The sequence below is a fragment of the Rana temporaria genome, chromosome 11, assembly GCF_905171775.1.
Source record: "Rana temporaria chromosome 11, aRanTem1.1, whole genome shotgun sequence".
NCBI lineage: Eukaryota > Metazoa > Chordata > Amphibia > Anura > Ranidae > Rana > Rana temporaria.
In genome coordinates this window covers 143,777,376-143,803,076 of record NC_053499.1, presented here as the reverse complement: position 1 = coordinate 143,803,076, position 25,701 = coordinate 143,777,376, and the positions used below count along the sequence as shown (strand labels likewise).

Genomic DNA, 25,701 nt, shown 5'->3' with positions numbered 1-25,701 from the left:
TCCTGTATGCCGGGTGTAATTCTCAGTATCTGTTCTTATTCTGTATGTATGGACTCTGCACAGTACCACTTCTCTTGTCCTGTATGCCGGGTGTAATTCTCAGTATCTGTTCTTATTCTGTATGTATGGACTCTGCACAGTACTACTTCTCTTGTCCTGTATGCCGGGTGTAATTCTCAGTATCTGTTCTTATTCTGTATGTATGGGCTCTGCACAGTACTACTTCTCTTGTCCTGTATGCCGGGTGTAATTCTCAGTATCTGTTCTTATTCTGTATCCATGGACTCTGCACAGTACTACTTCTCTTGTTCTGTATGCCAGGTGTAATTCTCAGTATCTGTTCTTATTCTGTATCCATGGACTCTGCACAGTACTACTTCTCTTGTTCTGTATGCTGGGTGTAATTCTCAGTATCTGTTCTTATTCTGTATGTATGGGCTCTGCACAGTACTACTTCTCTTTCCTGTATGTTGGGTGTAATTCTCAGTATCTGTTCTTATTCTGTATGTATGGACTCTGCACAGTACCACTTCTCTTTCCTGTATGCTGGGTGTAATTCTCAGTATCTGTTCTTATTCTGTATGTATGGACTCTGCACAGTACCACTTCTCTTGTCCTGTAGGCCGGGTGTCATTCTCAGTATCTGTTCTTATTCTGTATGTATGGACTCTGCACAGTACCACTTCTCTTGTTCTGTATGCCGGGTGTCATTCTCAGTATCTGTTCTTATTCTGTATGTATGGACTCTGCACAGTACTACTTCTCCTATTCTGTATGCCGGGCAGGGGCGGACTGACCATTCGGGCACTCGGGCACTGCCCGAGGGCCCCATGCCACTGGGGGGCCCCATCAGGGTTGCCAGCCTCAGTAAAACCAGGGACAGTATGTAAAAATCTGTGTTTTTTTACATCTGTCCCTGAAATGTCCCCTACCGACATCCTTTTGGTCTAAAAATCTCAAGATTATAGCTGCCCCGCCTCTCTGGTACCTTTGTATCTTTCAGTGTGTGTATGTATACTGTGTGTATGTGTGTGTGTGTATATATGTATACTGTGTGGCCCCAAAATCTATTGCCTGGGGCCCCATAATCTCCTATTGCCCCGGGGGCCCCATAATCTCCTATTGCCCGGGGGCCCCATAATCTCCTATTGCCCCGGGTGCCCCATAATCTCCTATTGCCCCGGGGGCCCCATAATCTCCTATTGCCCCGGGTGCCCCATAATCTCCTATTGCCCCAGGTGCCCCATAATCTCCTATTGCCCTCGGGGCCCCATGAGTTGTCAGTCCGTCCCTGATGCCGGGTGTAATTCTCAGTATCTGTTCTTATTCTGTATGTATGGACTCTGCACAATACTACTTCTCCTATTCTGTATGCCGGGTGTGATTCTCAGCATCTCTATAGGTAGCTGTGTCTATGTATACATCCTGTAGGTCCAATTTGCTCCTTATGATTCTCAGTACAGATCCACATTGGAAGGGAACATCTATTGGCCATTTGATGACATTTTCCATTCAAAACCAGAAATTTGTTGTAGATTGTTAGCTCTGGTGACCCCAGCACAGCCCCATACAGTAATGTATACTTGTCTGATTTATGTAAATACATTGTAAACAGACTTGGTGGAGGAGTAATGATGTGCTGGCTCTATATACATACTGTGCTGGGCTCTGTATACACACTGTGCTGGGATTTGTATATACACTGTGCTGAGATCTGTATATGCACACTGGGCTGAGATTTGTATACACACTGACCCAGATTCTAAAAGGGCTTACGACAGCGCAACGCCATGTACGCCGTCGTAAGTCCTAATCTGGGCGGTCGTATCTATGCGACTGATTCTTAGAATCAGTTACGCATAGATATCCATTAGATCCGACAGGCGTAAGGCTCTTACGCCGTCGGATCTTAAATGCAATTTTTTTTTTTGGCCGCTAGGTGTCGCCTCCGTCGTTTTCCCCGTTGAGTATGCAAATTAGCTAGATACGCGAATTCCCGAACGTACGCGCGGCCGACGCAGTGAAGTTACAACGTTTACGTTAGGCTTGTCCCGGCGTAAAGTTGCCCTTGCTATATGAGGCGCAACCAATGTTAAGTATGGCCATCGTTCCCGCGTCGAAATTTAAAAAATTACGTTGTTTGCATAAGTCGTCCGTGAATGGGGCTGGACGCCATTTACGTTCACGTCGAAACCAATGACGTCCTAGCGACGTCATTTGGAGCAATGCACCCTGATATATTTTACGGACGGCGCATGCGCAGTACGTTCGGCGCGGGAACGTGCTTAATTTAAATGCTCTACGCCCCCTACCCGGCTAATTTGAATTAGGCGGGTTTGCGCCGGGTGATTTACGCTACGCCGCCGCAACTTTACAGGCAAGTTCTTTGAGAATAAAGCACTTGCCTGTAAAACTTGCGGCGGCGTAACGTAAATCAGATACGTTACGCCCGCACAATTTTGCGCTATTGTACGAGAATCTGGGCCACTGTGCTGGGCTCCCTATACACATTGTGCTGGGTTCTTCAGGGCCTTAAGGTAATATAAAAAATACAGTATGACAGCAAAAAATGGATTTAATACTATAATCCTAAAACGGGTCCTGACATATATAAATTTTGAAAATTGCAAATACTGAGTTGATAATAATACTAAGGACTCCCCTCACACCAATGTTGGATGGATCTCCCCCTATCAGGCATATCACTGATCAGAGTCACACCGCTGCACCGACAAATCTGAATCTCACCCGGTGGATTACAATGCCTGGAGGAGACACAGTCTGGGCAGGTTGGGCTCCCTGCAGTGTTTTCACTTCTGGGTGGGGTTTCCCTTTATAGTAAAGCTGTAATAATGTGCACTGTTATAGGGCAGCAGGGTGTGGTATATACAGGAGGATCCATATACAGTATATATCTTACAGATAGAATAAAGTTCAGATCTGCTGCGACATTCCCCCAGAATACACGTTTTTCTTCTCAAGTCTGGACACTTCCCGTCTCCATCGCCCCTTTCTCACATTCCAGAAGTGAAAATAAAAAGCTGTCACATGAGTGGAGCGCTCCACCTGTCCAAGCCTGCACCCCCCGCTGGCACAAAGCCCACTCCACCCAATAAAACAGAGATATATATAGACAGAGGGGTCATCACCAACTGTAGAGGCCCTAATGGGGACAACACATGGAGGGGGCAGAGGAGAGGGGCCAATGACAAGTCACCATCAACACTATAAAAACAGAGAATTATGGGGGAGGGCGTAGAGGTGGGGCAATGACAGATTTATCCTCCTGTATGAGAGTCCCCGCTGTCACTATTTTCAGGAGTGATAGAGCTGCTGGATGGGCCATACAGGACTGGGTGACCACTCTTTTGAATGGAGCACAAGTCATCTCAATGCTGTAACCATTGCAGATAATTTATAGAGTATCTCCATTCGACATTCATCTGCTTAACACTGCGGCCTAAACCTCAACCTTTGCATAACCCCCCTCTACCTCAACCTACAACTAGCACCTCATCCTAAACCTAGAGCTCCACCTAAGCCTAAACCTACACCTAACTCCTTATTCTAAACCTTGACCTCCACTGTAGCCTAAACCTACACCTAACACCACATCCTAAACCTCAACATACACCTAATACTACATCCTAAACCCTGACCTCCACCTTAGCCTAAACCTACACCTAACTCCACATCCTAAACCTCAACATACATCTAATACTACATCCTAAACCCTGACCTCCACCTTAGCCTAAACCTACACCTAACTCCTTATTCTAAACCCTGAACTCCACTGTAGCCTAAACCTACACCTGTACGCTCGAAAGTTCAGAGAACGTTTGTGTGACAAGCTTGAGCGGAATTCCGTCGGAAAAACCATCCAAAACCATCCAACTCTTTTTCGACGGAAATTCCACTCTTGTGTACGGGGCATAACACCTCATTCTATTAACGTCCACCTAACATTTGACCCTAAACCACAACCTTCACCCTAAACCTCACATGACCGCGACATTATGGCGGACACATCGGACAATTTTGACACATTTTTGGGACCATTGTCATTTTCCCAGCAAAAAAATGCTATAAAAATGCATTGTTTCTGTGAAAACGACAATTGCAGTTTGGGAGTTAACCACTAGGGGGCGCTGAAGGGGTTAAGTGTGACCTCATATGTGTTTCTAACTGTAGGGGGCGGGGCTGGACGTGTGACATCATTGATCGTGTTTCCCTATATCAGGGAACACACGATCAATGACGGCGCCACAGTGAAGAACGGGGAAGCTGTGTTTACACCTAGCTCTCCTCGTTCTTCAGCTCCGGGGACCGATCCAGCGGCGATCGGGTCCTCGGGTCCCGCAGCCACGGTCACGGAGCTTTGGACCGGGTCGCGGGCGCGCGCCCGCGACCCACGGCTGGGCACTTAAAGAGGACGTACAGGTACATGCTTGTGCCCAGCCGTGCCATTCTGCCGACGTGTTTGTGCAGGAGGCGGTCCTTAAGTGGTTAAGCTAAGTCAACCCATTCTGCAGCTGTTCTCAGCCAATCAGGAAATTTCCCATTGTCCATTCCTCTATGGCAGGGGTCTCCAAACTTTTTAAGCAAAGGGACAGTTTACTGTCCTTCAGGCTTCAAGGGGACTGGATTCTGACCAGTGGGGGTAGAAAATGCCCCGGGGACCGAGCATCAGTGAGAATAAACATGGCCTTAGTGTTGGTGGTCAATAGGAGGTGGAATAGTGCTCCATCATTGGTATTAGTGGAAGAAATAGTGCCCCATTGTTGGTGTCATTGGGGGGAAATAGTGCCCCAAAGGCCGGATGAAGGCTAGCAAAGGGCCACATCCGGCCCTCGGGCCGCAGTTTAGCGACTGCTGCTCTATGGGGTAATCAGGGATTGTAGACCAATCAGCATTTACCTTTCCACCAAAATACCCAATTTCTCCATTGTCTCACAGTATTTTTCATAAGTTTGAATGTAGTGATGAAGTCACCTTCTGATATTCGTACAATTTCAGATCCAATTTAGTTTTCCAGTTGTGAGTTCAATGTACACCAGGGGATCTGAGACAGATGTTGAGGCTGCAGAATGATAGAATTCCAGAAACATGTCTCTTTGTACCAATCTCGGGGTCATTTTGGTACTCAGAATGTCAAATGATTATGTTGATTGCAGTGTCCCCGTACTGTACAGTGATCGATCGGCGAGCAGTTGGGCTCCTCTGGCCTCGGGGCTCAGTTGGTTTTCCGGTGTTTAGTTAGGGATTAGGACTCAGTTGTACAGGAGGTGGGATATCGCACTCCCAGCTGTCTGAAGTTCTGTGGGTTCGGCTGAGGACACCAGGCCGGTTACGCCAGGCGAGAGCAGAAGGGGCGGACAGGCTTGGCACGGCACACATGTCCATTTTATGGTTTAGGAGGGACCACCAAAGTTGTGTGGTTTTCGTTCAGAAGAGCCCTCAGATAGGATCTTTTATTAAACCTTTCCTTTGTTAGTGCGCCAGGAACACAACCAATCAGTGGCGGCTGGTGCTCAAAATTTTTTGGGGGGGCACAAACGAAAAAGGAAAAAAATGCAGCCTCACTGTGCCCATCAAATGCAGCCACTGTGCCATCAATTGTCACCACTGTGCCATGCCATCAAAAGCAGCCACTGTGCCATGCCATCAAACGCAGCCACTGTGCCATGCCATCAAACACAGCCACTGTGAAATCAATTCGCACCACTGTGCCATGCCATCAAACGCAGCCACTGTACCATCAATTGTCACCACTGTGCCATGCCATCTAACGCAGCCACTGTGCCATGCCATCAAACACAGCCACTGTGCCATCAATTGTCACCACTGTGCCATGCCATCAAACACAGCCACTGTGAAATCAATTCGCAGCACTGTGCCATGCCATCAAACGCAGCCACTGTGCCATCAATTGTCACCACTGTGCCATGCCATCTAACGCAGCCACTGTGCCATGCCATCAAACACAGCCACTGTGCCATCAATTGTCACCACTGTGCCAATTGTCACCACTGTGCCCTTTAATTGTCGCCACTGTGCCCATTGATGTCACTGTGCCCTTTAATTGTCACCACTGTGCCAAATTGTCGTCACTGTGCCCATTCATGCCGCTGTGTCAATTGTCCCCTCTGTGCCAAATTGTCGCCACTGTGCCCATTCATGCCGCCGTGCCAATTGTCCCCACTGTGCCCATTGTCGCCACTGTGCCCATTAATGTCACTGTGCCCTTCGTCGCCGCTGTGCCCCCCCCCCCCCCGCCCGGCACTTACCTTTACTGGAGTCAGCCATCCATGTCCCTCAATGTCTTCTCCCGCCCTCGATGACGCTTCAGCCAATCAGGTTACCGATAGCCAGAACCGGTGAACCTGATTGGCTGAGACGCCTGTCAGTCTTATCCAAGGAACACACCCCTGTACGTTCCCTGGATAAGCTTCCGGTTGCTGAGGGCTGTACTCGGAAAGCCAATCAGAGCCGCTGGCTCTGATAGGCACTTCCGTACAGCCAACCAGCTGCCGTTATTCAGGCAGGCCGGCGCTCGAGTTCCGGCCATCTGAATAGACCAGCGGCAGCGGCGACAATAACATCGATTCATGCAATGCAATGAATCTATGTTATTAGTCAGTGGCGGTGCGGAGCCAGAGGGGGCGGCGCTCCAGCGCCCTCTATGGACGAACCGCCACTGCAACCAATAAACACCCCTTCCATTCATCGTTCTGGAGGAATGGATAACTGGAACCCTACTACTACCCTTCTGATGATTCTTCCCAATGGTACGGCAGAGGTGTTTAGATTGGGTGTCTGAATTGTGCGCTGGTGGCTTCTACACCCCAAAGGATCTCCACAGTGTCAGGGATTGTAAGGCAACTAAATGGATTTGAGATCAGAGCATCACACCATAGGTTGATAATCCAAATATTATTATTTATTCCAGCACAAGATCAAGTAGAATGTTATCTATAGATGAAGCAACGCGTTTCAGGGCCAGAACTCACCCCCTTCATCAGGGCTACAACAATATAACAAAACAAAAAAACATAAATAGATATGGAGTCTTTTTATTTTAAAAAAATATTTGCATAGCCATTAATCCAGTGAATCAGCATGTACATTTGCTTTGTGGTAACCAGGCAAAACAATTGTTCTTTAAAGTGGGTGTAAACCCAAAATTTTTATTTGATGTCACAATGTACAGTATAAGATTTCCTATCATCTGTGCCCAGTCTTGCCACACAGAGTTAATCCAGCTCTGAGCAATCCTCTTTTATTGTTCGGTGAGATAAAACGGACTAACAGAGAAAAACCTTAGTCCGTTCCGTCCCCTTGCTGTGAGTGACAGGTTATTTACAGATCTCATGCACTAGCCTGGAGACAGGCATTATTTTTTAATTCCCACCCCAACTGCTTTTCTGAAGTCATGTGGTTACTTTTCTGGATTTTGACTGGATGTTACTGATCATAGCAGAATTTAGTGTAAGAAATACACAGGACAAAATGCATGTTGACAAGGGGAGTGTAGAGGTGGGCGGGGAGTCTACTGACATCACGACTCCACCCACCGAGCTCCAGACAACAGATCCACCCACAGAATCTGAAGTTTTTCAGTTCTTATAACAGACAGAGGGGAGACATTTGACAGGTAAGGATACATGCAGGAGGCGTCTCTATCCGTATAGATCAGCACTATGGCAGGAGTTTAGAAAGGAGGAGAGGGGGTTTACATCCACTTTAAGCTATATTCTTTTCTGAACAAATGTTCTTTTATTATGGGCAGTAGTAAAATTTCACAATATTGGCACTGGGTGAAGCTGAGGAGCACAGGGAATACATATGTGTGATAAAATGTAACAATTCTATAGAACACTTGAGGGAATTAGGAAATAAATGTAACCATTAGCCATAATCTCTAGAATCATTACATTGTATCCCATGTTACAAAGACATGCGTTGCCTAGGCTCCTCAGCGCCATCTAGTGGTCATAATACATATTTTACTACTGCCTATAATAAAAAATAACATTAATTCAGAAAAAAAAATTTCGACCGTGTGTAGGCTTCATCGGACATTTTCTGTCAGAACTTCCGACAACAAAAATCTAAGAGCAGGTTCTCAAATATTCTGACAACAAAATCCATTCTCCCCCCAACCACCCCCCCCCCTTTTTACTTACCTGAGCCCCGAATTTCCGAGAGCGTAATCCCACGTCGTTCTCTCCATGGCTGATTGGCTTCTCATTGGATAGAGCCATTGGCTCCCGCTGCTGTCAATAAAATCCAATGATGCAGCCCCTTGGCCGCCATCAGGGGGGTACAGGCAGTACACCTGTAAGGGGCCCGGAGGTCCCCAGGGGCCCGAGATGGCAACCCCCCTTTTTTTATATATTAAAAAATATATATATTTTTTTTAATATATTTTTATTTCATTTTTTATTAAAAGGCCAATTTCTTTTTTTTTTTTAGGGGTCCGGAGGTCCCCAGGGGCCCGGATGACAACCCCCCTTTTTTTTTATAAAAAATAATATATTTTTTTTATATTTTATTTCTTTTTTTTCTTTTTATTTCTTTTTTTTATATATATATATTTTTTTATTAAAGGGCTCAGAGGTCCCCAGGTCCCCATGTGGCAAACCCCCCTTTTTTTATTTTTTATAAATGTTTTTTTATTTATTTTTTTTATTATTAAAGGGCCCAGAGGTTTATTTTTTTTATTTTTATTAAAGGGCCCAGAGGTCCCGCATGGCAACCCCCCTTTTTTTGTAATTTAAGAAACTCAGCACAGGGGTGGTGGGAACTCCTCATAATGGGCACAGCAGGTGTACAGACCCGGGAACTCAGCACAGGGATGATGGGAACTCCTCATAATGGGCACGGCAGGTGTACAGACCCGGGAACTCAGCACAGGGATGGTGGGAACCCCTTATAATGGGCACAGCAGGTGTACAGACCCAGGAACTTAGTACAGGGATAATGATGGGAACCCCTCATAATGGGCACAGCGGGTGTACAGACCCGGGAACTCAGTTCTAGGGTGATGGTAACCCCTCATAATGGGCACAGCAGTTGTCACAATATTTCCTGTCTTTCTCATCCGCAGGACTATGAGTACCCACTGCACCCCCATAATACCAACTACCAGAAGAATGATCGCTGCCCCCCACCACCACAAACCCTTCCTGATCGGGCCTGTGAGGTGTTGAGCTGCCGCTCTGACTCCGAGTGTGAGAGACACAAACGCTGCTGCTTCAATGGATGCATCTACGCCTGCCTGGAGTCCGTTCAGCCTCCTCCAGGTATGATACAGAAACAAAAGAGGGTGGGTCAGGCAGAGGGTCAGCAAGCACCCTAACCCTTGTTACCTTGTCCTCCTACATCTTCTTTGTAGCCACTTCCTGGTTATTATTTTTTACTTTATATTTCTTTATTATACGTTTTTATCATTACAAACCCAAAATACGTTCTTAATAGAAAGTATAGGGCTTATCTCATTATTCAACTACTACATAAATTCCTTATTTCTAAAACATCACATAGGGTCAGTCCGAAGCAAGTTCTGAAATGTTCTGTCTCTATGTGCGGCGTGCACGCTTCTCACCGATATCTGTAACATTTTTCTTTTTGTCTACCTTCAGTGCTGGATTGGTTGGTGCAGCCGAAGCCTCGCTGGTTGGGTGGGAACGGCTGGTTACTGGATGGACCAGAGGAAGTCTTACAAGGTACGACCTTTTTAAGTTGTATTAAACCACAAATATCTATTTAAAAAATCATAGCCTTTTGTCCAGCCAATCTCCCTGTACATTCGTTCTGTGCAAACTTGGGAGAAACAAATGTTATTTAGGTAATTTTCTGAATGAATGGCCACAAGGTGTCAGACTATCATTGAGTGTAGTACTCCTTCCTGGTCACTAGGGGTCAGACCTTTCCTGAGTGTAGTACTCCTTCCAACCACTAGATGTCAGACTTTTCCTGAGTGTAGTACTCCTTGCCACCACTAGATGTCAGACTTTTCCTAAGTGTAGTACTCCTTCCTGGTCACTAGGTGTCAGACTTTTCCTGAGTGTAGTACTCCTTGCCACCACTAGTTGTCAGACTTTTCCTAAGTGTAGTACTCCTTCCTGGTCACTAGGTGTCAGACTTTTCCTGAGTGTAGTACTTTCAATCACTAGATGTAGGACTTTTCCTGAGAGTAATGCTCCTTATTGACCACTAAGTGTCAGACTTTCACTATATATAGTAAGTAACTCGTACTCCTACCTGGCCACTATGGCCCAGATTCTCAAAAGACTTACGACGGCGCAGCGCCATGTACGCTGTCGTAAGTCCTAATCTGACCCGTCGTATCTATGCGACTGATTCTTAGAATCAGTTACGCATAGATATCCATTAGATCCGACAAGCGTAAGTCTCCTACGCCATCGGATCTAAACTGCAATTTTTTTTGACCGCTAGGTGGCGATTCCGTCGAATTCCGCGCCTAGTATGCAAATTAGCTAGATACGCAAATTCCCGAATGTACGCGAGGCCGACGCAGTAAAGTTACGACGTTTACGTTAGGCTTTTCCCGGCGTATAGTTGCCCCTGCTATATGAGGCGCAGCCAATGTTAAGTATGGCTGTCATTTCCGCGTCGAAATTTGAAAAAGTTACGCCGTTTGCGTAAGTCGTCCGTGAATGGGGCTGGACGTCATTCACGTCGAAACCAATGACGTCCTTGCGGCGTACTTTGGAGCAATGCACACTGGGAAATTCCACAGACGGCGCAATGCGCCGTTCCGCAAAAACGTCAATCACGTCGGGTCACAGTAGTTTCACATAAAACACACCCCCCCCCCTTCCACATTTGAATTAGGCGGGCTTACGCCGGCCGATTTACTCTATGCCGCCGCAACTTACGGAGCAAGTGCTTTGAGAATACAGCACTTGCCCGTGTAAGTTGCGGCGGCGTAACGTAAATCGGATACGTTACGCCGGGCAAAGATACGCCGGTGTACAAGAATCTGGGCCTTTGTGTCAAACATTCACTAAGTGTAGCACACCTTCCTAGCCAACAGCTGTCAGACTTTTCTTGAGTGTAGTCCTCCTTCATGGCCACTAGATGTCAGACTTCCTGAGTGAAGTGCTCCTTCCAACAACTAGATGTCCGATTTTTCCTGAGTGTAGTGTTCCTTCTTGGCCCCTAGGTGTCTGGCTTTCACTGAGTTTAGTTGTTGTTGCCAGTAATAAGAGCTCAGTCACTTTCTCTGTGTTTCCACTGACAGCTGAAGCCTGCAGCACCACTGAAGATGGGGATGAGCCTCTCCACTGCCCTACAGGATACGAATGTCACATAATTAATCCCGGAAGCCCAGCAGAGGGCATCCCGAATCGAGGGCAGTGCATCAAGCAAAGAGGAAACTCAGGTGAGTGAAACTCCCAGAATTCCTCACACTATGACGTCACAGAGAGCTGTCCCAATTCACCGCAGACCTGACACAGATTTCTTCTCTTGTGTATTTTATTCCAGATGGGAGAAACCTGAGGCTGAAATATCCCAAAGAGTATCATGGTAAGTCACGTCTCCGGATTGGAAAAATAAGTGCGGGAGTGTTCTTTATTTCGACCTCTGTAACCCTTTATATCCAGGAGTGTCCATCAGAGTCCCTTTATATCCAGGAGTGTCCATCAGAGTCCCTTTATATCCAGGAGTGTCCATCAGAGTCCCTTTATATCCAGGAGTGTCCACCAGAGTCCCCTGATATGCAGGAGTGTCCACCAGAGTCCCCTGATATCCAGGAGTGTGCATCAGAGTCCCCTTATATCCATGAGTGTCTCTCAAAGTCCCCTTATATCCAGGAATGTCCATCAGAGTCACCTTAAATCCAAGAGTGTCCATCAGAGTCCCCTTATATCCAGGAGTGTCCATCAGAGTCCATTTATATCCAGGAGTGACCATCAGAGTCCCCTTATATCCGTTCCAAGAGTGCCCATCAGACGCCTCCTCATTATCTAGGAGTGCCCATCAGACACCCCCTCTTTATCTAGAAGTGCCCAGAAGGAGGACTGGGGGAGGGACATGGCCAGCTGACTGGCAGTGGGCAGGGATGGACTGGCCATTGGGACTACAGGGAGTTTCCCGGTGGGACGCCGCTGCCCCTCCGCTCCTCTGTGTCTCCCTTCCTGCAGCGCTCACCTCCTCTCCCAGCCCGCAGCGCTCACCTGGGGGGAACAAAGAAGCAGAGGGAGGACCAGAGGAGCAGGGGGGACGACAGAGGAGCATGGGGGAGGGGACAGACAGCTGACTCAACAGCTATGGCCTGGGAGTTTCTCACTTCTGCCTAAACTTGTCCCATAAGGGGGTAGGGGGGCCGGGCACCAAACTGATTCTTTGCCCCGGGTGAAATAATGTCTAACTTCCCCACTGGTACTGCCTATAAGAGTACCAGTACCAGCCATTCTACTCTAATAAAGTAGGACAGCTAGTGGCTAGTGAAGGGGGAGAGGGGGCTTGGGTGGCCGGGTGGTGCGGGAGTTGTCCCAGTCCAGCCCTGGCAGTGGGTGTATCAGTACCGGGGTATTTTTATGGACACTTGCGGCAGGCCAGATACAATCATGTAGTGAGCTGAATGTGGCTCACAGGTCATAGTTTGGAGACCCCAATATAGATAAATAGAGACAAGTAACATGTCTAATCTTTGTTTTGCAAATAAATGTTTGACGTAGGGCAACACCTATGCTGCAGGATTCACAAAGCACTCTGGGATTCCTAAGACTGCACACCGGAAGCTGTTTGCTTTCAGACTGTCTCACTCTGATTGAAACTTCAGACTGAGCTGTACAAAGGGGTTGTGGGTGACATTAGAGTGTAAGCTCCTCTGGTGCAGAAACTGATGTGGCTGGCTCAGTGTTCTCCGTACAGCACTGCGGTATATGTCAGAGCTATATAAATGTATAATAATAATGATAGTGAATGACTGTGGGGGGCATATGAGTGTAAGCTCCTCTGGTACAGAGACTGATGTGGCTGGCTAACTATTCTATGTACACACCGGCGGTATATGTCAGAGCTATATAAATGTATAATAATAACAGTGTGTGACTGTGGGGGGGGGGGGAGTAGAGTGTAAGCTCCTCTGGTGCAGAGACTGGTGTGACTGGTACAGTGTTATCTGTATAGCACTGCAGTATATATATATATATATATATATGCATGCATGATAACAATGTTATACATTATATATGTCTCTACAGGTGGAAATTATAATAACGTTGTGGTCGGAGTTGATAAACAGACCCGGAAGCATATAGGATAATGGTTGGTATTGTATTATGTGATAATATTGTACATCACAAGGAAAACCCCCCTGTTCTGGTCTTCTTCTGAAAATGCCAATCACCTGTCCATCTGTGAAAAATGTCTGTAAATCACAAGACTGTCTGTACAGAATTACAAATGCTCATAAACCTTTCTAACGAGCAGGGCCCTCTGATTCCTCCTGTATTGTATTGTAATTGTACTGTCTTCCCCGATGTTATAAATCCTGTATAATAATAATAATAATAAACCAGTCCACAGATTTGCAGTTCAACTGCGTATTAATACTGATCTTAGGTGTAGTACCTGTCTCATAGCCAGCAGGAGTCACTATATGATTACTATTATTCTGTTCTATTATAGTTTTCCCATAATATCGCAGCGCGGGACTGTGGGGGACATTAGAGTGTAAGCTCCTGTGGTGCAGAGACTGATGTCCGTATCTATGTTCTCTGTATGTCAGAGTGGATATATAAATGTATAATAATAATAATGACAAACATGTTTCCCCCAGACCTCCAACCTACATGTCTGTGTATAGAAATTAGATTCTTGCCTCCTGATTGTCTCTGAATCAGGAAATAGAAAAGCCTGATTCCCACAATGGGAATATTTCTGGCCATTCGTGCACTCATTGGTCGCTCATTAGTCGCTCTTTGGTTGCTAATAAGTGACAAATTCTCTCATTGGTCACTCATTATTCGCTTATTAAATGTTCATTCGTTGCTCATTGGTTGCTCATTGGTCATTCATTATTTGCTTATTGGTTGCTTATTAGTCGTTAGTCACTTATTAGTCGCTTATTGGTAGTTCATTAGTCACTCAATATTCAATTATTGTTCGCTTATTAGTCACTAATTAGTCACTTATTAGTTGCTTATTGGTTGCTCATTAGCCACTCATTATTTGCTTATTGGTCACGTATTAGTCGCTCATTAGTCACTCATTATTTGCTTATTAGTCGCTAATAAGTAACATATTAGTTGCTCATTGGTTGCTAGTTAGTCACTCATCATTTGCTTATTGGTCACTTAATAGTCATTAATTAGTCACTCATTAGTTGCTTATTGGTTGCGTATTAGTCGTTCATTAGTCACTCATTAGTCGCTCATTGGTCGTTCATTAGTCACTCATTATTTGCTTATTAGTCGCTAATTAGTAACTTATTAGTCGCTCATTGGTTGCTCATTAGTCACTCGTCATTTGCTTATTGGTCGCTTATTAGTCGTTTATTAGTCACTCATTGGTAATTTATTAGTCACTCTTTATTCGCTTTTTGATCACTTACTAGCCATTCATTAGTCACTCATTAGTCACTCATTAGTCACTTATTGGTCACTTACTACCCATTTATTAGTCATTCATTAGTCGCCTATCAGTTGCTAATTAGTCACTTATTAGTCGCTCATTGGTTGCTCATTGGTCACTCATTATTTGCTTATTGGTCGCATATTAGTCGTTAATTAGTTACTCATTAGTCATTCATTAATCACTCATTGGTCATTCATTAGTCACTCATTGGTTGTTCATTAGTCACTCATTATTTGCATATTGGTCGTATATTAGTCGTTAATTAGTCACTCATTGGTCATTCATTAGTCACTCATTGGTCATTCATTAGTCACTCATTGGTCATTCATTAGTCACTCATTGGTTGTTCATTAGTCACTCATTATTTGCTTATTAGTCGCTAATAACTTATTAGTTGCTCATTGGTTGCTCATTGGTCACTCATTATTTGCTTATTGGTCGCATATTAGTCGTTAATTAGTCACTCATTGGTCATTCATTAGTCACTCATTTTTTGCTTATTGGTCGCATATTAGTCGTTAATTAGTCACTCATTGGTCATTCATTAGTCACTCATTGGTCATTCATTAGTCACTCATTGGTCATTCATTAGTCACTCATTTTTTGCTTATTGGTCGCATATTAGTCGTTAATTAGTCACTCATTGGTCATTCATTAGTCACTCATTGGTTGTTCATTAGTCACTCATTATTTGCTTATTGGTCGCATATTAGTCGTTAATTAGTCACTCATTGGTCATTCATTAGTCACTCATTGGTTGTTCATTAGTCACTCATTATTTGCTTATTAGTCGCTAATAACTTATTAGTCGCTCATTGGTTGCTCATTGGTCACTCATTATTTGCTTATTGGTCGCATATTAGTCGTTAATTAGTCACTCATTAGTCACTCATTGGTCATTCATTAGTCACTCATTATTTGCTTATTAGTCGCTAATAACTTATTAGTCGCTCATTGGTTGCTCATTAGTCACTTGTCATTTGCTTTTTGGTCGCTTATTAGTCACTCATTAGTAATTTATTAGTGACTCTTATTTCGCTTTTTGATCACTTACTAGCCATTCATTAGTCACTTATTGGTCATATACTATTCGTTCCTTTAATTTTAACTTAATGGTCGCTTATAAGTCGCTAATTAGTCACTCATTAGTCGCTCTTTGGTCCATCATTAGTCGCTCGATAGTCTCTCCTAATATTTATACACGCAGAATATTCTCCCGCAGGATCGGCTCCAGCTTGTGTTTTTCCGGGCGCGTTTCTCCCAACGTTCCTTCACTTGTTGATGTCTCGGAATCTTGCGGCACGAAATGTCCCCAATAGACGCTCAGATCCCACACACACCGTCTGTCAGCTCCTTCCCGCACTCCCTCTGAATTATTCTAAACTTCATCATCCAAATATGAATCGCTCATCGGAGATAACAATTCTCTGATGTAGAAGGACGGCAGCTCAGATCTTCAGCAGAACAAAAAATGAATGTGATTTACTGAGACTCACCTGACCTCACAGAAGCCGGGGGATTTCTGTATGTGTTCCCAACTCCGCCCACCTTCCATAGTTCTCATAAGATGTCTCCCACTGACAAGTGTATGTTATAGAGACTCTCTGCCACCCACAGGACCTCCATCATTCATGTCCTTCTAGAATTGTGCCCCTGTGCCAATTAGATATATCTGTTATGTGCGGTGCGGCATGCTCAGGAATGTGTCAGTGTGACCCTTCCAGGTATTTATTATTTCTCGCAAGGATCTCAGTACTCCCCCTGACAATACCGTCATTTGCTTTTCTCTCCAGAAGGATGGTACCACAATTGTTCGGGCATCATCCAGGGTCACCAACTACTTCCTGGACTTAGATGCCAGCTCAGAGATGACACAATCCTTGTCAGGAGATGGTCAGAGATTGCAGACATAGCACAGGAGATGGTCAGAGATTTCAGACATAGCACAGGAGATGGTCAGAGACTGCAGACATAGTACAGTAGATGGTCAGAGACTGCAGACATAGCACAGTAGATGGTCAGAGACTGCAGACATAGCACAGGAGATGGTCAGAGACTGCAGACATAATACAGGAGCTGGTCAGAGACTGCAGACATAATACAGGAGCTGGTCAGAGACTGCAGACATAATACAGGAGATGGTCAGAGACTGCAGACATAATACAGGAGCTGGTCAGAGACTGCAGACATAATACAGGAGCTGGTCAGAGACTGCAGTTCTTATGGACGATAGTAGATAATGGCCGATCGGCCCTCTCACCTGACCCAGCGATACAGCAACAACGGTTCCTCTGATCAGGAGTCGGCTCACTCCACTGGGTAGAGTCCACTGGTGCCTGTGCAGTGTTTGGTTGTGTTCACAAATACCTGATACAAAGCAGCCCCTATTGCAGCGTGTTACTTTGTTACTTGCTACAAAAGTTACAATGTACAGCCTTATCACATCATTGGGGGAGGGGAGACTTAGGAAATGCTTCCTCCTGCCTGCAGCAGACTGATGATATCATCAGCCGAGGCGAAATCACTGACTGACGTTCAAAGACATCGTTTTTCGGATCAAAGGTGGAGGCTTTCTGAATTATGAAACTGTAACTGTCTATTGTGTAGACATGTGCAGAACGGAAAAAAAAATTGATTCGTTATTAGTTTAGGAAAAATTGTTTAATTTGATTTTGGGATTTGTTTTGTTTAATGTTTTCCAATCGATTTGAAAATTTCGAATAGTTTTCGCATTTGAAAAGTTTTCGAATTCAAATAGTTTTCGACATCGAATAGTTTTTCAGTTTCCAAGAATAATAAAATAGAATAGAAAAGGAATAGAATAGAAAAAAAAATCTATTCTATTCCTTTATTTTATATTCTATTTTATTCTCTTTGGAAATTGGAAAACTTTTCGAATTCGAAAACTATTCAAAAACTATTTGAATTCCAATTTCCTTATTTTAGAATTATTTAAATACGGTACAGTTCTAATTCGGGAATTTGAAAACATCCGAAATTTCTGAATAACGAAAATATGTCTGAATTTTAATTGGGAAGGAACCGCACATGTCGAATATTGAAAAAATAATATGAAAACAACTTTATTGATACATTTATACAGTACATAGAGGGATCAGGCATGTGGATGACATTTATGAAAAAAACTTTATTGATACATTTATACAGTACATAGAGAGATCAGGCATGTGGATATGACATTTATGAAAAAAACTTTATTGATACATTTATACAGTACATAGAGGGATCAGGTATGCTGGAAGCAGAGCTTTTTTTCTCAGAAAATAGGTGCAGGAACTCAATCACGACCCGTTCAGATTTCACAAACAGTAGAAGGGTCTTAAAGGGGCATTAAATACCAGGATTGCATTACATACAGAGTGCAGAGCTCAGGGGGTTACACACAGAGTGCAGAGCTGTCACTTGTAAACACAGAAACCAGACTTCTGTGTTTACAAGTGATTGTGGTAAGCAGGCACCAAAGGGTCTGAGCCAGAGGTGGTGGAACTGAGTTCCCCCAAGTTCCCCCTGAAAAAAAGCCCTGGCTGGAAGGATCTATTAGAACATTGATAAAGTATTTTGAGATTTCCAGGAAATGTCGGTATAATATAAATATCTATTTTTATTTGTAATATTTCTCATCAGACGGAGAGACGTCATAGTAAATCTCTGCAGGAAAACAAAGTCTGAGACAGCATAGGAAATTCAGTGACACAGCCGAGGACGCCGTGCGCCTCCCCCGCACTAATGACTCAGCACTATTCTGCACACACAGTACAACCATATGATTAAAGTGGACCTGTCATCACATTACTACATGTATGGAAATATCACACTATTTTTCAATGGAAATGCATCTCAATGCATGTGTTAAAGCGGAGGTTCACCCTAAAACTTTTTTTTTTTTATGTACCATCCCATCCAGCATACTTGCGTCAGCTATAGTATGTTTTTTTTTTTTCACCGCTGTATTTACCATTTAATCGCTCAGTTTCGTTTCAGACTCCGGCGGGGAAATAGGCGTTCCTATGAAGAGGGGGACATGATTGACGTCCGGCTATGGCGCGTCACGCGTTCCGAAAGTAGCCGAAATAGGACTCGGATATATACGGCGCCTGCACAGTCAGCTCCTAGTCTGTGCACAGGTGCCATATAGCGCCGTGAAGAGCCGAGTCCTACTCCGGCTATTTTAGGAACGCGTGACGCGCCATAGCCTGGACAGAACAAGTGTCCAATGGCAGCGCAGGAGACGGGACTTCCTTTTACACAGGATTCCGTGTAAACAGGAAATACTCCTGTATCCTGTACGGCACTCGTCCCGCCCCTTCAAAGGCAGCCAGCATTTATATCTGTTGTGGCCCCCAGAGCTTGGGGGCCACAAAAGATATATATGTCAAAATTACCAGGCGGGCGTCCGCAACCGGAACGAGGGCCGCGATTGGCCTGCGGGCCTGACTTTGGACATGCCTGCCATTAGGGTGACCACATTTCCAAACTACCATTCAGGGACACCCTCCCTTCCCAAAAATCAGCGTGTGCTGTAACGAATCACAGCACAGTGATTGGACACAAGAGGCGGGATTCATGATTTCTCCAATCACAAGGAGGGGGCGGGGACTGCGCTCCTCCACGCATTTCCGGACAGGACAAGTACTGTAGGTGAGTAAATCTTTGATGTGGCAGCCTTTTTTGGGGGCATTCGTTAGGCTTGGGGGGGTGACTGTGTCAGTTTCATTCCGGGACACTGTATTGTCCTGGAATGAAGGTGCCGGGTCAGACCTGCAAAATGTGGGACTGTCCCGGGCAATCCGGGACACATGGCCACCCTACCTGCCATAGATGCACCCAAACACTGTCATTATTCCTGTCATAATGCACCCAAACACTGTCATTATTGTCTGACTGGTCCTCAGTCATTCAGTCAGTGTGTTCCCAGGTTCTAGTCCCGCCCCCTTTATGCATCCGCTGCAGCCCCGCCCACACACTAGATCCTGGAAAAAATAATCATGGGACTATTGCCCCACCCATAAGCATTGTGAAAAGCCTGCTTAATCCAATTTGATTGGATCTTAAAAAAATTGTGGAAGAACAACGAGACAATTTCTGACTTTGGCGCAGTCGCAGTGTGCGGTAGATGGTGGCAGACATTGATTTCTTTCACTTGGATGCTAAGCACAAGAATCTCAGATATTCATTGTGAAGATGTGGATTGTGTCATATGATGACATATCCTTTGATCTTGCTGTTGCTGTGCTAATTCTGATCCTTGGATTCTTCCTTGAAGGAGGCGGAGCAAAGTCCAGAGAAGGACGCCGTTCGCTCATCAGGTGCAGATTTTGCAGTTTAATGGTTAACATTTTATCCATATTGGACTTGAAGCCAGAAAAGGTGCCGGCTCCGTCTGATGGAGGACTGTGTGCTGTGCTTTATAGGTGGACTTCAGCACAGGCTGGGGACTAGAAATGCTTACAGGTGTCCCCGCCCCTTTCTTACCATATCCTTGTCTAGAAATACAGAAGCCAAAAGTGATTGGAATGCTTTACTGCCGAATACCAATAAATGTAATCCGCTTATTGCCGGGGTATGTGATGGAATGAGAAATCCTTCTACTGAAAGGAGCCTCTGCTGTGCTCTGCGAGGGGTCACTGGAGGCTTTGTGTATCATTTAGTCCCTCCATCATCACCATAATAGTCCCTCCACCATCACCGTAATAGTCCCTCCATCATCACCATAATAGTCCCTCCATCATCACCATAATAGTCCCTCCTCACTATCACCATAATAGTCCCTCCTCACTATCACCATAATAGTCCCTCCATCATCACCATAATAGTCCCTCCTCACTATCACCATAATAGTCCCTCCTCACTATCACCATAATAGTCCCTCCATCATCACCATAATAGTCCCTCCATCATCACCATAATAGTCCCTCCACCATCACCATAATAGTCCCTCCATCATCACTGTAATAGTCCCTCCACCATCACCGTAATAGTCCCTCCACCATCACTGTAATAGTCCCTCCATCATCACCGTAATAGTCCCTCCATCATCACCGTAATAGTCCCTCCATCATCACCGTAATAGTCCCTCCACCATCACCGTAATAGTCCCTCCACCATCACCGTAATAGTCCCTCCACCATCACCGTAATAGTCCCTCCACCAGCACCGTAATAGTCCCTCCACCATCACCATAATAGTACCTCCATCATCACCATAATAGTCCCTCCACCAGCACCGTAATAGTCCCTCCACCATCACCATACTAGTACCTCCACCATCACCATAATAGTCCCTCCACCATCACCATAATAGTCCCTACACCATCACCGTAATAGTCCCTCCACCATCACCATAATAGTCCCTCCACCATCACCGTAATAGTCCCTCCACCATCACCGTAATAGTCCCTCCACCATCACCGTAATAGTCCCTCCATCATCACCATAATAGTCCCTCCACCATCACCGTAATAGTCCCTCCATCATCACCATAATAGTCCCTCCACCATCACCATATTAGTCCCTCCATCATCACCATAATAGTCCCTCCACCATCGCCGTAATAGTCCCTCCATCATCACCGTAATAGTCCCTCCATCATCACCGTAATAGTCCCTCCATCATCACTGTAATAGTCCCTCCATCATCACTGTAATAGTCCCTCCATCATCGCCATACTAGTCCCTCCTCACTATCACCATAATATTCCTCCCTCAACATCATTATATTAGTCCCTCCACCATCACCGTAATAGTCCCTCCACCATCACCGTAATAGTCCCTCCACCATCACCGTAATAGTCCCTCCATCATCACCGTAATAATCCCTCCATCATCACCGTAATAATCCCTCCATCATCACCGTAATAGTCCCTCCACCATCACCGTAATAGTCCCTCCACCATCACCGTAATAGTCCCTCCACCATCACCGTAATAATCCCTCCACCATCACCGTAATAGTCCCTTCATCATCACCATAATAGTCCCTCCACCATCACCGTAATAGTCCCTCCACCATCACCGTAATAGTCCCTCCATCATCACCATAATAGTCCCTCCACCATCACCGTAATAGTCCCTCCACCATCACCGTAATAGTCCCTCCACCATCACCGTAATAGTCCCTCCACCATCACCGTAATAGTCCCTCCACCATCACCGTAATAATCCCTCCACCATCACCGTAATAGTCCCTCCATCATCACCATAATAGTCCCTCCACCATCACCGTAATAGTCCCTCCACCATCACCGTAATAGTCCCTCCACCATCACCGTAATAATCCCTCCACCATCACCGTAATAGTTGCCCCTGGGTCTATGAGGCGCAGTCAATGTTAAGTATAGCCGTCGTTCCCGCGTCGAAAATTTAAAAATTTACGCCGTTTGCGTAAATCGCCCGTGAATGGTGCTGGACGTAATTTACGTCCACGTCAAAACCAATTACATCCTTGCGACGTCATTTAGAGCAATGCACGCCGGGATATTTTAGGGACGGCGCATGCGCAGTTCGTTCGGCGCAGGGACGCACTTCATTTAAATGAAACACGCCCCCTACCCGCCGAATTTGAATTCCGCCGGGTGTTTTACGCTACGCCGCCGCCGCAACTTTACAGGCAAGTGCTTTGTGAAAAAAGCACTTGCCTGAAAAACTTGCGGCGGCGTAACGTAAAACAGATATGTTACGCCCGCCCAAATTTACGCCCATCTACATGAATCTGCACTTTTCAGTGACTCCTTTCCTGTTTCAGTAACTTTTCTGGATTGCATAGATTTTAATTGCAGGGATCAAAGGAATCAGCCTAAGTGGGCAGAAATAGTGCTGCACTGCAGTGCACCAGCAGGGGGAGCACCTGTACCTGATTCTGCTGCAGGAAACAAGTGCTGGTTGCCTGGCAACAGGAAATGGAACACTTCAAATAGATGTGTTTGTAGCCAGTCCAGGTGTGACACCCGGGAGCCGGATATCCAGAATGAGATAAAACATTGTCAGCAATCTCACTTTATTATTTACACTCCAATTATAATTTTCAGCTTTTTAGGTAGAGGAGCCGAGGATAATCCATTAATGTCAGGAGGTGTGAAGATGACAGCGGATGGCAAACATGGCTTATATGAAGGAAGTCAGCAATCCTCTGATTCATATAGGTAAAGGTTCCAGCACTTTGTCAACATAGGAGATGAGTGACATGGAGTTCTGGTCATGAGGGGACAATATTTCCTGTGCACAGCTCACATCCTGTTCAGATGTTAGACCCTTTGAAGACCTCTTTGTAGTTGGGATTAGAGACCCAATTGATAAAATGGTAAGGAGGAGAGGATGAGGAAGAAGAGGAATAAGAGGGAGAAAGGAAGAAGAAAAGGGAGGCGAACAGTGGCGGGCCGGCGGCTGGTGCTCAAATTTTTTTGGGGGGCGCAAACAAACTAAAAAAAAAAAAACATCAATTGCAGCCACTGTGCCATCAAAAGCAGCCACTGTACCCATATATTGCCACCACTGTGCCATCAAACGCAGCCACTGTACCTATCAATTGCCGCTACTGTGCCCCATCAGATGCTGCCAGTGTGCCCATCAATTGCCGCTACTGTGCCCCATCAGATGCTGCCAGTGTGCCCATCAATTGCCGCTACTGTGACCCATCAGATGCTGCCACTGTGCCCCATCAGATGCTGCCACTGTGCCCATCAATTGCCGCTACTGTGCCCCATCAGATGCTGCCACTGTGCCCATCAATTGCCTCCGCTACTGTGCCCCATCAGATGCTGCCACTGTGCCCATCAATTGCCGCTACTGTGCCCCATCAGATGCTGCCAGTGTGCCCATCAATTGCCACTACTGTGCCCCATCAGATGCTGCCACTGTGCCCATCAATTGCCACTACTGTGCCCCATCAGATGCTGCCACTGTGCCCATCAATTGCCGCTACTGTGCCCCATCAGATGCTGCCAGTGTGCCCATCAATTGCCGCTACTGGGCCCCCATCAGATGCTGACAGTGTGCCCATCAATTGCAGCTACTGTGCCCGCATCATATGCTGCCAGTGTGCCCATCAATTGCCGCTACTGTGCCCCATCAGATGCTGTCAGTGTGCCCATCAATTGCCCTTACTGTGCCATAAGATGCTGCCAGTGTGCCCATGAATAGCCGGAACTGTGCCCCATCAGATGCTGCCTGCACTTACCTGTCTCAGGGTGGGGCAGCGGCGGTCTCCTGCACGTCCTCCATATTTTCTTCCATCCTCTCTCAAGCGTCCAATCACAGCGCCTGACGTTGACCGGTAACAGACCCGGTAACCTGATTGGCTGAGAGGCGGATTCAGAATTCCTTTGCTTTGCTAACACACAGCTGAATGAACAGCGAACGCCCAGCATGGTCTGCGGCTCTAATCAGGCGTTTCCAAAAAACACCCCTGTCACTGAAATTCAGGTGCCCGGCGCCCGAAAAGGCCAAACTGTTCCCACAAAGTTGTGAGAATGAAATTGTCCCAAAATGTCTTGGTATGCTGACGGCTTGGGCCCCTTTCACACAGGCAGACCGCTCAGGTCCGCCTGTCAGTTTTTTCGGTGGACCTGAATGGACGCTCCATGAACATCTATAGAGCGATGGATGTCAGCGGTGACCATGGCCGCCGACGTTCAATCTGCTCCGATCCGCTAAAATCAGACGCATGGGGGAGGAGAAAAGAAGATGGAGAAGAGGAAAGAGGAGATGAAGTGAATGAGAAAGAGGGAAAAAAAGTGTGAGAGGAAAAGAAGATACATTGAAGAATGATAGACCAGAGGGAGAAGAGCAGAGGAAGAAGAAAAGGTAAAGGAAACAAGATGAGGGAAGAGATAGAGAGGAGGGTGGGCTAGGGAGAAGGGAGAAGAATAGTAAAGAAGAGGAGATGAGGGATGAGAGGGAAAGGAGGAAGAAGAGGGAGAAGAATAGTAAAGAAGAGAAGATGAGGGATGAGAGGGAAAGGAGGAAGGAGAGGGAGAAGAATAGTAAAGAGGAGATGAGGAATGAGAGGGAAAGGAGATGGAGAATGGTAAAGAAGAGGAGATGAGGGATGAGAGGGAAAGGAGGAAGGAGAGGGAGAAGAATAGTAAAGAAGAGGAGATGAGGAATGAAAGGGAAAGGAGGAAGGAGAGGGAGAAGAATAGTAAAGAGGAGATGAGGAATGAGAGGGAAAGGAGAAAGAAGAGGAAGAATAGTAAAGAAGAGGAGATGAGGAATGAGAGGGAAAGGAGAGGGAGAAGAATAGTAAAGAGGAGATGAGGAATGAGAGGGAAAGGAGGAAGGAGAGGGAGAAGAATAGTAAAGAGGAGATGAGGAATGAGAGGGAAAGGAGGAAGGAGAGGGAGAAGAATAGTAAAGAAGAGGAGATGAGGAATGAAAGGGAAAGGAGCAAGGAGAGGGAGAAGAATAGTAAAGAAGAGGAGACGAAGAACGAGAGGGAAAGGAGGAAGGAGAAGAAGAAGAATAGTAAAGAGGAGATGAGGAATGAGAGGGAATGGAGGAAGGAGAGGGAGAATAGTAAAGAAGAGGAGACGAAGAATGAGAGGGGAAGGAGAGGGAGAAGAATAGTAAAGAAGAGGAGACAAAGAATGAGAGGGCAAAAAAGAGGCAGGAGAAGGAGATGAGGAATGAGAGGGAAAGGATGAAGGAAAGGGAGCAGCACAGGAAAGAAAAGGAGATGAAGAAAGAGAAGAGGGGATACAGAGCAGTGGAAGAGGAGAGGAGAATAAGGAAAAGCAGAGGGAAAGAGAGGTGAGAAGGAAAGGAGAAAGAGCAGAGTACTGGATGTTTAGAGGGTGAATATTATTAGGAAGGGGAAAGAAGAGTAGAAAAAGATGAGGAAAGAGGAGAGGGTAAAGATAGGGGATAGAGAGGAGAGGTAGAAGAAGAGAAAAGGAGGAAGGAGGGGAGAAAAAAGAGCAGATGGGATGCAGAGCAGTGGAAGAGAGGAGAAGAAAAATGAAAGGCAGAGGAAAGAAGAGGAGATGGAGAATTAGAGGGAAAAGAGGAAGGAGAGGGAGAAGAAGAGGAGATGAACAAGTAGAGGTGAGAAAGATGAGGGAGAGCAAAGTACCGGAA

General features: G+C 45.7%; 1 protein-coding gene across 1 annotated transcript in view; it reads left to right on the top strand.

Moving 5' to 3' along the window:
* WFDC1 (WAP four-disulfide core domain 1) overlaps positions 1-25,701 on the top strand; it is a 29,227-nt gene that overhangs the window by 2,852 nt on the left and 674 nt on the right. The window contains exons 2-7 of the mRNA XM_040329346.1: positions 9,110-9,305; positions 9,645-9,728; positions 11,270-11,410; positions 11,515-11,556; positions 13,239-13,303; positions 16,311-16,316. Coding sequence (XP_040185280.1) covers positions 9,110-9,305; positions 9,645-9,728; positions 11,270-11,410; positions 11,515-11,556; positions 13,239-13,300 — 525 coding nt within the window. The 3' untranslated portion in view covers positions 13,301-13,303; positions 16,311-16,316. The remainder of the gene's footprint in view (positions 1-9,109; positions 9,306-9,644; positions 9,729-11,269; positions 11,411-11,514; positions 11,557-13,238; positions 13,304-16,310; positions 16,317-25,701) is intronic.